Source organism: Phaethon aethereus, assembly GCF_964289735.1.
Source record: "Phaethon aethereus genome assembly, chromosome: 19".
Taxonomy (NCBI): domain Eukaryota; kingdom Metazoa; phylum Chordata; class Aves; order Phaethontiformes; family Phaethontidae; genus Phaethon; species Phaethon aethereus.
Genome location: NC_138595.1, coordinates 1,954,914 through 1,970,185, shown reverse-complemented (window position 1 = coordinate 1,970,185; position 15,272 = coordinate 1,954,914). Strand labels below are relative to the sequence as shown.

The 15,272-nt window shown below is 44.1% G+C and overlaps 2 protein-coding genes across 6 annotated transcripts in view; both read right to left on the bottom strand.

The window, feature by feature from the left end:
- The window catches only part of SYNRG (synergin gamma), a gene marked incomplete at both ends in the record, with an annotated part of 39,988 nt that extends 37,240 nt beyond the window's left edge, over positions 1–2,748 (bottom strand). For all 5 annotated transcript variants that reach the window (XM_082008561.1, XM_082008562.1, XM_082008563.1 and 2 more), the window contains one exon: positions 2,675–2,748. In XM_082008561.1, coding sequence (XP_081864687.1) covers positions 2,675–2,748 — 74 coding nt within the window. The remainder of the gene's footprint in view (positions 1–2,674) is intronic.
- Positions 2,749–4,663: 1,915 nt separating this feature from the next.
- On the bottom strand, positions 4,664–12,338 carry DDX52 (DExD-box helicase 52; the record flags this gene model as incomplete). The annotated part of the gene is made up of 15 exons (XM_082008443.1): positions 4,664–4,948; positions 5,506–5,598; positions 6,252–6,323; positions 7,145–7,220; positions 7,609–7,759; positions 7,959–8,081; positions 8,588–8,678; positions 9,049–9,252; positions 9,393–9,465; positions 9,771–9,882; positions 10,542–10,685; positions 10,941–11,126; positions 11,328–11,458; positions 11,825–12,065; positions 12,252–12,338. The coding sequence occupies 15 exons, from the start codon at positions 12,336–12,338 to the stop codon at positions 4,861–4,863; spliced, it is 1,872 nt and encodes a 623-aa protein (XP_081864569.1). The 3' UTR covers positions 4,664–4,860.
- Between the last annotated feature and the right edge of the window lie 2,934 nt (positions 12,339–15,272).

Here is a 15,272-nt window from a genome sequence, read left to right as displayed (position 1 = left end):
GTACCACCGCTTGTTGGAAGCAAATAAAGGCTAGACTATTAAATATTTATTCCTTTCTACAGAGCTCCTGATTTATTTATAAGTCTCTGTTGAGGAAAAAAAAAAAAAAATCGACAACAAAACCCCTGCAGCTAATTAGAGGGCACTGGAAGAAGAGCTAGTTAAAAGTAGCAAGCTCCTGCAGCACAGTACTCTCTGCGTGCGGCTCAGATTCATCGTGGACCTCGCTCCAAGATTTAGCTGTGCGATTGCCAACATCAGCCACAGACGCACGTACATAAACCCCATCAGCTTACTTAGTCAAGCAACAGGAACTTTATTTCTAAACTACTTTTTGGAGATGCAAAACAAATGCCCACGCGCATCTAGTTAAAGCAGCTGGTTCTCATCGCTAAGAAAGCAAGTTAAGGCACAGCCATTTCTGAGATTAACTGAAGCACTAGAGAAAACCAGTGAACTTGACAACCACAGAGTGACAGGAGCAACGTCAGAAGTAACTTTCTTTTAGAGAAAACCTTTTCAATTCCAGTTATCTCAAAATAACACCACTGACAGGAGAATTAAGAATAAACAGACAAAATTACAATGGTCTCCTTTTAAAAAAAAAAAAAAAGCATGATAAATTAAGCAGCCTACAAGGACCACTATACTACGTGGGGGCTAAAAGAACACTAACAGCCAGATAGCGGTATGCTCTAAAATGACCAAATGCACTTTCTAGACAATGGAAACTTTTATGACCCCAAATAGCTTGGCTGACAGTTATCAAGCATGCTAGTTTAATGTAGTTTCTTACTCCTCGTTACTTTTTTTAATGGCTGAAATGCACCTGCAGACATTTCTGTTGCTCTCAACAGCAGAAGCAGTTTACCTCCCAGGTGCATGCAACAAGTCGTTAATACTTTGGGTAACATAGTAGGAAAGTGTAATATACGTGATACGCTGCACAAATAAAATAAATATAAGGAAAACAAAGCAGTTACACTACAGCAGAACTCTTGAAGTAGTAATATAAATCCATAAATTCCTATTAGATAAGTATTTTAAACATGGAGCTTAAAAAAACCCAACAGAACAAATCAACCAACAGCTTCAGTCAAAATGCAGGAGCGTAGGGAGAAGCAACTCCTTTTCTGTATTCATACTGCGCTAGAAAAGCTCGAAACGACACATAACTTTTCCTGTCTACAAGTGGATTTTTAAATACCTTCATTCCCAATCGATACAACTCTTATCAACACAATATAGACTCTCATGGTATTTTTGTATGGCAGAAATCCACAAAAATAAAAGAGAAACAAGGCAAAGAACCCACACAGACACAGAGAATGAAAGTTTTCTTCTATGTCCAGACTTCATTCTCAAAAAAAAAACAAAACACCAACAATGGGAAACAATGATTTTTAAATCCTTTTACTTTTCAAAACCTATAGTCTGCTGACAACATTTTTGCTACTTTCCTGTTAAATTACTGAGCTGGCAGTGTTGCTCCAAGGAGTTAGACAGTTTATCCAGTCCCTCGCAAGAATTTTTTCAGATTTATATACGTGGGGAAACACAAAGACAGCCTCCCATCCCTTCCACAGCATGCACAGGCAGTCGTATATAACTCAGCTTTTCTCTTCCCAGGTATTCCAGACCCCTGGGCTGCCTCTTCCCAAACGCAGAGCGGCGACCCCGCTCAGACAGCTGACGGGGACACCCCGGACCCATGCCTTGCGGGTGAAGGTCACCCCGGTGCAGATCCCCCCTCCTCATGTTCCCAATAACACTGACAAAACCGTAGGCTGCAGGTATCCAAGACAACTCAATGAACATAAATTCCCTTTGTCAACTGGAAAATTCACCCAGCCTCCCTAGAAGTAGGACAACAGATAAATAGCACGCAACAGCCTACGTTAAAAAAAGAAACTACTAGGTCTTCAAAGGTAGCGAAGCACAGCTTCCTAACCTTTCCAAAAACACGTCATGTTCACACATCCCATTTACTGCCGTTTCTTTCTCCTGACGCCTCAGTCCTCCCTCTTCGCTGAGGTGCCCTGGGTGGGACGGAGGGGAAAAAGAAACCCCCTGCAGCAGCCGAGGCGAGCAGAGGCTCCGTGCTGCAGCGGCCACAACCCTGCCCGCTGCCGATAAGCAACGTTTATCACTGACACCAGTGGCACCCAAGCAGGGCTGGGAAATCCCGAAATCCCCTTCCACCCCAATATTTGAGATTGCGGCTACAGAGCCTGAGAGCAAGTGGGCTACAAACTGCCCAAACCCAGATGAGCCAGGGGACAAGGTGGACTCCCAAAAAGGCAAATAAACCCCAGCGCCTCCATGGCTGCGTCCCCCACACCCTGCCTGGGACCCCCAGGCTCCATCTGGGGCCCCACATAACCCACCCGGGACCCCTCCAAACCCTGCCCAGGACTCCCCACACGCCTTACCTGGGCCCTAACCCTCTGTCCCGGCATCTCCCCTATCATGGCCCACCAGCTCCCACCATTTCTGCCACCTCCATGTCCCCCTCAACCCCCCTACCTCCCGACCCCGCAACCCCCATCTCTACCCCATCCGCCCTCCTCCTCCTCCGCTCCACACTCCCTCCCACCCCTCATCCGCGGCCCCACACCGCCGCTGGCCGCAGCCCTCCAGCCCCGCTCCCCGGCCCGGCCCCGCCGGCACCGACCTGGCGGCCCCCGCTCCGCCACCGCCCGCTGCCCCGCCGGCGCCCCCCGCGCCGGGTCCCGGCCGCAGCGCCATCTTCCCGCTCCGGCCCCGGCAGCGGCTGTCAGCTGAGCGGCGGCGGCTTCCGGGGCCGGGCCCAGCCGCGGCCCGCCCACGGCCCGGCCCCACGGCCTCGGCCTCGCGGCCCGCCCACGGCCCGGCCGCGGCGGGAAGACACACCCGGGCGGCCGGGGAACGCGATTCGGAGCGACACCGGCCTGAAAGAGGAGAGGGGCCTCGCCTTCCCTTCAAGAACGCTTTTAACAGGCTGGCTGTTGGTACAAGTCAACTTCAGGCAGCTAAAAACTCTTTTTTCCCTGAAAAGGTGCCGCCCTTCCAACGCCAGCACCAAGGGCACGCGGGGATCGCGGCCCCAGGGCTGACCTGACCTCCTGCTGCAGCTCTCCCCACAGCTGCTCCTGAACATGCCGCTGCTGAGGGCACTGGAAATACTACTTTGTTACACGGTAACCGTGCCAGCCAAAACCCTCAGAAGTATTGTAAAATAAGCACTCCTGCTGAGGTGGGGTATGATTTACTGTAGTCGTACAGCTGTGCAGAAGCAGCTCCTCCCTCTTCATAAGGTCAGCCAAGGCTTGCTAAAATACAACAAAGCGGGGAAGGCCTGGAGTTGTTCTTTATCCTCGGGCAAAGAGGGTGTTCAGGCTGACAGCTTTTCAGCACTTCACAGGGCAGTAAATCCTGAGTAGCCTAAAAATCACATTAAAATCAAACACAGCCTGAGAGAGAGAGAGAGAGAGAGCTGGATGAAATTTAAGCTCTCATTTTAAAACAAAGTCCCTCAGAAAGAGAAGGGTGGCATTATCTTTCAACAGAATTAGAACTGGATCCTGCGCTGCAAGACAAAGATGCTCACAATCAAAAGCTGTTTTCTCTCCCCCCATCACTCCTGGGATAAGCACATCTATTCTATGTATTAGCAGTGCCTTTAAAGGTGAATATTGGTAATGTCTCCCTCACATGGTTGAACATATTCCACGTCATATCTGTCATCAATATGTTGCAGCAGGCAATTTAGTATTTATCAGAATACAGGACTGCATTTTTATTAAATTATACATGAATGAATTTGCCTAGATGTCAAAATGAAGATGTTATTTCCTATATAACCCAAACACAAGGTGCAATTCAGCAAAGCAAAAACTCAGTCTAGCTCAGGAGCAAGCAAAACAGGATGCAGAGCATCTTACATCAGTTTCTCACACAATTTCACAGTCATCACTTAGGCAGAGCAATTAACAGTGCTCTGCTGTAAATGAGTTATACACACCTAGGATCCATTTCCAAATTGGATTAACTATGACAAAGCAAGACAACAATCCTGTACAGGAACACTTGCTTAAAGGATTAGAGTTGCAAAGGAGAAGCCATTCCTGCATTACCAGAATTCTGACAGAACCACGGTGGACGGAGAACATAGATGGCAGATGAGGAGGTGGAAAATGCATGGAGCCTTTTTTGCATAACAGGCTAAGGAATAATGCCTGCAGACTTGTTCCATCAAGGCTGTATAGACAGGCAGGTCTCTCTCTTAGTCTTTTCTGACCTTGTTTATTCTGGTTTGAGGCTTAAATATGAAACAGTACAAAATTACTAGAGTTTACAGACACGTCAAGTATTTGTTATTTCAAAATTATTTTATAGAAGCAAAAAAGTAGGAGGAACAAGGCTTTACTTTCACATACAAGTGGGTTCGTTGGTTTTTTTAAAGTGTCTATTTTAAAGCGCCTATTGCGTTTATCGAGCCTAATGGTAAGCCTTGGGTGTTTTCTGCCACTGAATCTTCTACAAATCTGACAAACATATTAGAACACAAAACTGACACTATTACCAAGCAGTAATACAAAACTGCATGATTGGCAACACAAACAGATGCTATTTTTGAACTATTGTTCCAAAACACAAGGCATTTACTGCAAGAGCACACTCGTCAGTTTCTGTAAGAAGCATTCAGGAATCCTCGACTGGTATTTCAGTAGAGACTTTCTTGCATGTGAACATCCATCCTCATCCAGAAGGAAACATAAGAAATATTTTGCTCCCTTCCCTTTTGCCGCTATCTTTGTTCTTCTGTTCTTCAGTATGGACATAGGGGTGAGCCCCAGCTCACGAGTAATCTGTTGCTATTCAGCTTTTTGAAACAGTCTGTAATTTACTGCCATTTTTATCTTCTTTAACTTTCTTTTTTTCCTTAGTATTTTGCTTTGTAGTTTTCCTACAAGAAACACATTGGAGACCAAGACACCTGAACATAAGATATGAAGTACACAGCAGTGACATATTAGCTGGTGTATATCATATTAGTGCAGCTGAACATAGAATCATGGAACCCTTCAGCAGCAACACTCCAAAGCATGGGTAATGCTGTTATTAATGACCACTTCTACTCTACCAAACTGCTATATGCCAATCTTCTGTGAGCTCTAGCCGTTACAACTTGAGATCTGCTTCTTGTATTAATACTCCGTGCCTTAAAACGAAGCCAGCCCTTCACCAGAAGAGGAACAGATAGGCTAGCCTGAAGTCTGCTTTTAAGGCCAGTGGTTTAAACTCAGGCTGCTATCACCTGATACGTAACACCATGTAAGGCAAACTGATAGCATTAATCCAATTTCCAGTAGACAGATACTGACACTAAAACTTCACCATCACTAAAATCATTATGACTGGGTGGTCCATCCAAGTTAGTTATGGGTTACTTTGGGGGAAGCTTGCTGGGCCTTTTCTAGATAAACAGCAGCTCTTACATCCTCTTGAGAAAAAACTACTTACGTTTTTCTTTTGGCTTTTTTCAGGAAGCACTGAGGGGTGGTACAAATTGATTCTCTTGTCAATGGCTTCTTAATGAATTTCTTCTTTTGTTTGCTGAGAACAACATTTAGTGAAGAAGGATTAAATTACTTTAAAGGGCAAAAATTAATATCCAAAGTAAATAAAACAGACAATGAAAACCTTTACGGGTTGTTAAGAATTTATGGCTCTGAATGTTTTCAGGGTTGCTTATTTCAAGATTAGTTCAGCCACATTGTCTCCAAGACACTCAAATAACCTTTATTTCAATATATCTCTAACATATATAAGGGGTTTTTTTTCTAGTTTTAGAAACTATTAGAAGTTACAAAAAAGCATGAAAAGCAGCACTGATTAAAATCTATTTATCTATATGCATACACCTCTATAACAATTTTTCTAAAGGTAATTCAAAAAAGCAAAGGACTTTCTTTCATGTATCAGAAGCCCAATTCATGAGTATGGGCTTAGGAAGTCTAAAGCAGATTTCAGGGAGCTTGGAGAAAAATAATTAGCTCCAGGAAAACTGTAAGTCAAGAATTCTTTTTGTTTCTGTTTTTGTCTGGGTAAAAAAACAGCCACCCCCACTATGTCTAAAATTCCTTTTGCAGCTAAACTGCAATTATATTGCAAACTACTAGTTCTTTTGTAACACTTACACACCCAGCACCACTCATGCAGGCTTTTAAAATGGGAAACAAACTGGTAAGCTATTCAAATGAACTTACCTTTGCAGTTTGGGAAAGTGTTTTATGTAGTCTGGCACAGGACAGCCAGCTCGCTGAATAACACTGGCTATACTGGGAAGGAGAGGAGGGAAGAGATTAGCTCTAGCAGTGACTGCCTGGACAATAGATAAGCATCTTCTGTGAAAAACAGCAATCCCTAACAACTGGCTGGTTTATTGTTGTTTTTTTCATTTGGTTTGTTGTTATTTTTTAAAAGCAAGAAATAAAGACACAAAAGCAAGTCTGAAGTAAGGTAAGGAAGAAACAAAAAGCTTAAATGAAACTAACGACCCCAATTGGATAGTTTAAACAAATTGAAACTCTCAAGGACTACAGTCTTCAAGGAGATTAAAAAAAAAAGCAGTAAACCAAAACAGAATCATAACAAGTAATTTTGGACACAAGCAAGTTGAAGAACTGGATCAAAAAAAAATAAAGCACAGCATGAAGTAGTAATACTTTCTACATGGCAAATGATTTAGGAAAACCAGAACAAGAACAAAGTTAATTGTAAAAACTGTTGAACCGGCCCTTTAGCAAGGTCCAAGTCAGAATAGTTTCACTGAAACACGCTACCAAGTAAGCCAGCACAACTGCAGTAAGTGAAAGGACGCTAGTTTCTCTCTTGCTGCACTAGTGAAAGGCTTCACAAAGGAACCTTAAAATTGAAGAGTTCTCAGTCTCTCTCATGCTGTGGTACCACCCTGCAGTTCCAACATGTTGATACAGAGTTCTCTCTCTCATTGTAAAAGCTTTTCACAGCAGTGTGGGGTTTCCACAGCATGGCAATACTGTGCTTACGAGGTGTGTGGTACCAGACACAACCATATGGTTCAGCAGTACAGTATACAAAACACAAAAAACATTTTTGCTACATCATGTTTCCAATTTACCTCCGCAATAAAGGTTTATCATCTTCTGTAAAAAAAGTGACTGCTTTTCCTGCATGCCCTGCTCTTCCAGTACGACCTGTCAAACACAAATTTTGCAAAGAGTAGACATTGTACTTTAAATATCTCCCTTTATTCTACTCCTCTTCACAGCCCCAGCCTCCTGATGTGTTAGTATACTAAGTATACTACCAAGCAGCAGATCCCCAAAGATTGTTCCTATTGAATAAGAGAAAGCACAGGCATGTCTGGAGTGTCTAAATATTTAAGGTTTATAGAAGATTGACAAAAATAACGCAGCTTTACTGAAAGTTTATATCTGGGCTTAACTGGCTCAAGCCATGTAGAAGCTAGTGCTACAGCAACAGAGGATGCTTGGTTTCAGGATTTTTGCTCATGCACAAGAGCATCTACGTTAAAGATCCAGGAAATGAGAAAAAGGACGTAATTTAGCAACAATCACTCACCTATCCTGTGAATGTATTCCACCGCACTTGTCGGCAAATCATAATTAATGACCATATTCACTCCTTTGAAGTCAATCCCTCGAGCTAGTAAGGCTGAGCAGATGAGCACCCAGATCTTCCCAGCTCTGAAGCTGCGCACTACGTTATCTCTCTAGGAAAAGAAAACTACTTGGAAAGAGCCTAACTAGCAGTTTGACAAAGGAGGTGAACTTGTTTCCTGAAAGTTGCCATGATGTTAACAAATAAAACTAAACCTCTAGACAAAACCCTGCAGTAATTTACTGTCAAAGGTACATTAGAAAAAAAAGGTGTTGTAACGTGTTTCTTGAAAATAAATTACATCCTCCTACCTGTTGCTGAGTTTTGTCTGCGTGGATGACATCCACGTTGATGCCTTCATAAATAAGTTCATGGAAAAGCTCTTTAGCCCTCTCAATAGACTGTACAAAAACAAGGACCGGAGGTGCAAAACCCTGCGAAAGAATACGCTTGTCTAAGGTTCTAGTCCTTTTCCTACTGTTATTTGTTACAGACACTGAGCTACTAAAGGGACTTAACCAGCCCAGGCTTTTCTTCCATCACAGAGAATATTTTTTTTTTTTTAACTAGCCAAATCTTCAGGAGTCAGAACTAAGCAAATTCAGCTCCACTGCCTTTGAGGGAATGGTTCCCCACTTAAGCATCAGGCTGCATTTTAATCCACAGAAACAAACAGATTTTTTTTTTGCCACCCAATGTGAAGAACCCACTCACACTGCAAGTAAAATTAAACAGACTGTTAATACAAACTGGTCCTAAGCAAGACTCTAAGACCAAGAACATGGAACAGTCTCAGTTTTCATAGGTAGGGTCCTTACTCTTCCTCTTGTACAGCAGATTTAGACAACAGTTTAACATGTGCCACAGAGAATTCTTTGCCCTAAGAAATCATGAGTCTCTGATAGAAGTAAGCAGAATGTACTGAATCTCTCCAAAATACCTTTTTAACAAGCTCTCTCATTGCTGTTAGTTTTCCTGTTTCAGATCCAACAAACAACAGCTCTTGTTCTACTGTCTCCGCTGCAGAGTTTCTGAAACCAGAAATCCAACAGAAGTGTGCTACTGTTAAGAGTTTATTTACATAAACACTAAAAAACATAAAATATTACCTGGTGAATAAGAAATACTGCACAACAAACTTATTTCATCAGTATACACTTCTAAGACTAATGTTTATTTGACAATAAAGTAATGGGTAAATGAAAACACCACCTTCCTCAACACATAAGGAAGATCTGTATGCCTACACATTTTTTTCTGGAGACAACCAACCTGCAGTACTAAGACCAACAACAGACATACAACCATGCAGACTGATGATGATGATGATGCAAAGAAAGCAAGTAATTTGGCCAGGAAAGGAAAAAAACCACAAGAGTCAGAATACAACTGCACACCTACCTTGCTCCAACAGACACCAGAACAACACTGTCAAGGTTGAGCTTACACCACTCCTCTACATCATGTGCAAAGGTTGCACTGAACAAGGCTCTTCTCACCACGTGGGACGTGCATGCCAGGAAGATGGAGGCCAGCTGATCTCGGAACCCCGACTTCCCATCTTCAAACAGTTTGTCTGACTCATCCACCACCAGCCACTCTACACTAAGAACAGAGAGGTCTTCTTTTCAGTAAGAGTCACTTATGGAGAAGGCAAAAGTTCTAACAGACCATCACAGATGCAAGGACAACGCACGCATCCACTTTTCAGTGGCAAAGCAAGATTTGATAGAGACTCTTGGTACCTGGTCAAGTCTATTGCTGGAGGATCTTGTTTCAGCAAATAAATGAGTCTGTTTGGAGTAGTAACTAGTATATCTATAGAAGAAGAAAAAAAGAGAAAAGAAGAAAAACATTTTAAAAAGACACAAATATAAACCAGACTAACAAAGCCATGAAGAAACCCAAGTTCCAATCCAATCTGTCAGAGGTACAGTTTAACAGGTTCCAATGTCAGGCTCATTTCCCATTTCTTCCATGCCAGCTACTTCTTTAGTGTTGAGCAATAAACTGCACATCTTGAGTGGTATTAACCGACCTCTCTAAAACCACACAGGCCAGAATAGAAAGATCAGTCACATTTTTTAAATTTTTAGAAGCACTTCAGGAGTTAAAACAATTACCGAATTTTTTAGAAGACTTGGGCCCAAACTTCTTTGCTGCTTCAGCTGCCTTGTGGATCATATGTATCCTGAAGCCTGTCCCATCAGCCAATTTCACCAGCTCCCGATGTGTCTGAAAAGGCAGCAAGAGAGATTAAATTTTCAAACTGAGATGATTAGGTTTTCTAAGCAGAAAAACTGCAGGCAATCCTGATGATACAGCTTCAACCACCACTCCGATTTCAGCGTTAAGAGAAAGCTGTCTAGTTTTCTTAGCATAATAAAATGCAGCTTTCTAACATGTATTATTCACTTGAAAGTTCTCACAAGTCTTACTACCATATTTTGACTCTAACGATGTAGCTCCCATAAGCCCCCTCTCCTATTCGAATAAAAATGGAACTCTGCCCAAAGAGTTGTAATTTTTATTTCAGTTTAATAACAAAGCTTCAATATAAAGTTATTCATTGAAATTCTGTGTTTGGGGCAGATAAATATCTTGTTGCAATCTCAAATATGAAGGTAGGTATTAAGAGCACCTAAGCACTGGGCAGTTTTAAAATATGATCAAAGAATCTTAAGCCTCTAATCTAATCATCTAGATTAGATTGAGATGCTAGATATGTAGCTATTTCACAGAAGAGACTTAAAAGAAATGTTTAAATTAGCTTTTTCCGATATCTGAGGGTAATAAAAGAAAAATATATTTACTAAGGTGCTACTTTACCAATTCAGAGAAAAAACTTTGAAGTTCCTCAATACAACAACAACGCCTTTCCCCTCAACACACACCTGGCTAGCAAGTTCTCGGGTAGGTGATATGATCAGAGCTCTGAATCCTTTGTTCCTAGGTTGCTTCAGGTGTGTTAAAAGAGGAATACAAAATGCCAGTGTTTTTCCAGACCCAGTAGGAGCTGAAGCTAGAAGTTCCCGACCCTGTAAGAAAAACCAAGGGTGTGGTATTTTACGAGAAAAGAAAGACACAAAAACACCAAAGAAAAATCACAGTCACATAAATACTAATGCTACAAAATAACCCAAAATACATAATATTGTAATGGCTAAGTTCTGAACTCTGATGTAGTTGATAGATCTCTAACGATGTACCACCACTCCCTTGATCCTAAAGAGAGGCCACTCTCCAAATTCTGCCACATTCCCTGTAATAAAATATAGTATGAGAAGACTTACATGAAGCATGACGGGAATAGCCTGCATCTGGATGGGTGTTGGGACCTGGAAACCAGCAGTTTGAATGTTCTCCATGATTTTAGGGTGTATTTTGTATTCCTTTTGAAGTTGATCAAATGTGGCAATCGGGTCAGGAAGATCTGTTCCTTGAACATTGATTTTATGTTGATTTCTGAAACGGTTTATCTAAAAGGCAAAAGACAAACTCTTTCTTTCTTCCTTTGCCAGCATAAAACTAAATATATATGGATTCATCTCCTGGTTATTTTCCCCATACTTAGTCACCCTCCCCCCGAGAGAAGTGACTATAAATGAACCTCAACTTTTGGATGAAACACCCACAGAAACCAAATAACCTGTTGCTATGTTAGAATTCCATGGTCCCACCTTTTCTCTTCTCAAGCGTTCAAGTTTTTCTGCAGTAGGTTTTTTGTCTTTTGCATCTTCAAATTTTGCTTCCAGAGCGGACATCCACTTTATTCCATTACCTTCTGACAACTCTGGCATTGATACTGCTTCTGGAAGTTTCAAAAAATTGAAATTTCCATTAGTAACATCCAGACAAAAATTATTTGGTAAAAAAGGACACCTCAAAACCTTTTTTTCTCTCATTCTCCCTAAATTTGATGAGGACTCCAGAAGGATGGCAACCACATCCCCATGCCTTAACACCAAATCTTGGCCCAATTACTCCATCAGCTCTGACACAAGCCAGACAAGGAACCCAGAAGCCTCTTTTTTTTCTGGTAAAATGACTTACAGTACCTGCAGATTTAAAGTAAACCGAAACAAGCAAGAAGCATGAACTTCATCAGGGCATTCTGCCAAGCACACAGAATCACAAGGTTGGAAAGGACCTTCAAGATATACGTATATATAAATACCTCGTGTCTTTTTCTTTTTTCTTTTCCCTTCACTGCTTTCTGCTGCTCTTTTTCTCTTTCCTGCCATCTCTCCGTTGTTTTTCCCCGCTCCATCCTCCTTCTGCTGCTTTCCACCCTTTACCTCCTGTCCAGTCCCTGCGAGCGCCCAGCCCTCCTCGGCAGACCTCAGGGGGGCTTCCTCCTTGCGCCCGAAGAAGTCGAGGCTCTCCAGTGAGACGCTGCCACCGCTCCCCTTTATAACCTGGAGGCGAGAGCACGGAAAACGGTGAGACGGCCTGGCTAGATCCCAGCGCCTCCCCGACCGCTACCACAGGGCCGCAGGTAGGCCCGAGGTCTCGCCGCGCGGTAGGGACGGGGCTTGGGAAACCCGCGTCGCGGAGCGAACAGTGCCCAGGCCCGTCCCAGCCAACCCCCGGTGGCGTCGCACCCCGAAGCGCCGCGCATCGAGCCCGAAGCGCCGCACGTCAAAGCGAGCACCGGCACCCAACCGCCAAAACAACTCCTGCGCCTCCATGCCGCCCCACACCCAGAACTCCCCGCGGCGCCCCCGGAAATGGCGAGGACTTCCGGGAGCGCGGAGGCGGAACCGAGCACGTGCCTGGCTGGGTGTCATAGCAACCACCCCGCCGGGTATCATGGCGCCGTGCTGCCATGGCAACCAGGCGGTTAGGCTCCTCCGGGCCGCGCTCAGCACTAGGCCGCGCTCAGCACTAGGCCGCACCAGGGCCGAGGCACCGGGACAAGCCACCCCGAGGCGAAGCACGGCCATCCCCACAGCCCGAGGGCGGAAAGCAGAGACCCCTTCCCCACTGCAGGGTAGGCCTCAGCCCCAGGGGCTCCGGGCCAGCTGTATGGCTGTGAGTCCCTCCTGTCCAGACCCTTCCAGACCCCGTTACTGCAGCAGAGTGGTGTTTGTTGATTTTTATTTATTTATTTATTTATTATCATCTGCGTGAGGTCTAAATGAATCCAAAATGTCAAATCCAGCATATGAGCCATAAAACTGTTCTACATCTTTATAGGCCGATCACAGCATTTTGTCCTTTTGTGTTTTCCTGATGGCAAGTTAATTGTGCTGACTGCTTCAGCTATTTTTAAGGAATGGCTCAGTTGAATAAGAGGACAAAAGCTTTTGTGGGAAGTTTTTGTTCGCACATGTCTGTGCTTTGGTGATTTACAGTATCATTAGCTGGTCTCAAAGGACTGACCTCTCTTCTATGCATCACAGCGCCAGCAAGCAGGGATTATCTGCTCCTCCGGACACAACCACTCTGCCTCTTAGAGATGTCAACTTGGGTCCTGGATATTTCTAAGGAGCCAAAACAGTGGCTTATTATCATTTTTCATTGTCTAGATCATCCCTTGTTTTATATTCTCCTCATGGATTGTCGGGCAAGTCCCATTGTGACCTGTAACAAGTGGCTCCTCCTTTCCCTGTGAAAGCAGAGGAATGTTCTCTCTTGGTTTGATTCAAACCCATTTTGTTAAAAAGTACTTAATGCTGCACTACCCTCCTGATTTTAAGACCCACATCGACAGAACATTTCAGCATGTGTTTGATGTGAAGCCGGTTAGCAGTCCCAGTGACACCTAAATGAAAGTCAGGAATGTGCCCAGTTAACTTGTTTAATCCTTGACTTCCACTGATACAATCCAGCCTCACCACTGTGCTTGAAGAAAGAAACGCTAGAGGCAATGGCAGGAGCAACCCAGCAACTGGCTCAGCTGCTCAGGGCAATCAAGAAACTTTGCATAGATTAAGATCAGAATTTATTTAATTCATGTATGTATTCATTATGATAAACTGTGAGATCCAACAGTACAAGTAAGTCTCCTAGTACTCTGTATCAGATCAAACGATACAGATATTTTTCCTGGTGTTCTTGAAGTAAAACAAACAGAAATCCAATTAAGCAACAACAGCGTTACAAAAACTATTTTATGTAATAAAAGTCTCAAGGGCTAAACGTTTACATTGCTGAAATCCAAGAGCTCTAAGAAATACAGGCAATGACTGTTCCTCCTGTAATGTTCACTACTTTAATTACAAACTTTGAGATGACAAATAGCATAAACACGATCCTCCCCGCAGCCCCTATCTGCCTGATTTATAGTGCTTTTTCTTTGCCAACCTTTTGACTTCCCAGCAGACGGGTGGAAGCAGCCACACGGAGTCCTGGGTGGATGCAGAGCACGAAGACGCTGATGCTTCTCTCATTTGTGTCCCCGAGCTCAGCTGCTGCTGCTGGCATATTTACAGCAAATAAAGCCAGTACGGGAGAGAGACTCAACACCGTGTCCTTTGGGCCATTCCTGCGCTGAGGCTCTTGCTTTTCCTCTGGGAAAAGTGACTAATGGTTGCTGTGAGAGGACAGGGAAGAATGTGGAGGCATTTGTGTAACAAAGAACTATAAATCATCTCCAATATCCATCACTCACCAAGAGATGCTGTCAACAGATTCAAGAGTGAGGAAATGGGAAATACTCTCTTCATCACTCAACTGGGAAATCCCTTTGTGTAAAAAGTAAAGAGCTCTGCTTCCGAGGTGACAGCACTGGGTGCCAGGCGGGCAGAAAGTCGTATGCCAGGAGCGAGGGACCCTATGGCAGGAGCAGCCCCTGGCAGCACGCTCCCGTCTTCCAGCACGTGCGGCCCCGGAGGCTGAACCACCTTACGCTGAAGTCGGTCTGCCCTGGAGAAGTCGGAGGGGGCAGTGCCAGGACTTGGGCTACGAGGGGTCATGTTGTGTGTCGGGGGTGAAAGGGAGAAGTCAGTGAAGTATAAAAATGGAGCAACTTAATGCAAAGCAAAACTGCTCTTGTCATGGCATCAGGTTTAGCTGTGCTTCCCTGGTGCTGCTCTATCAATTACTCAGTGCTAATTGCCAAGTCGGCGCTGACACCAGATGACCAATGAGGCCATTGCAGGGTGCGCGTGGTGAGGGAGCACAGGCCAGCCCAGCCATGGAGGCAGTGATTAATGCTCCAGCAAGCTGTCATAACCTGGGCAATCCTGTTTTATTAGCAGCGCTTGCCAGGCTGGATCTCGATTCAACAAAAGTGAGCTCAAAACTGCACCTGACCTCCAAAACTGATCCCGTATCTGGATCAACTGGAACCAATTTCACTCTTTTTCTATGTTGTTCCTGCTTTGCTGAGTGAGGTAAAGTCTCCCAGCGAAGGAGCCCTCTCAGGTGCACACTGCAGAAACACCACAAGGCAAGGATGACCTGTTTTGTTCCCTATAAGTGATCCAAACCAGTAAAGAAGAAAACAAACTGCCTCCTGCCAGGGAGTTCTCACTCCGTATGCACTGCAGCAAACAGGAGACAGCTGCCTGTGCCAGCTAAGGGGGGCGTTAACACCCCGCAGCCACGCTCACATGGGGCGAACACGGTAGTTATTGGACCATCTCGTGGTCTTTATATTACCCCTCCCGTACCTGCTT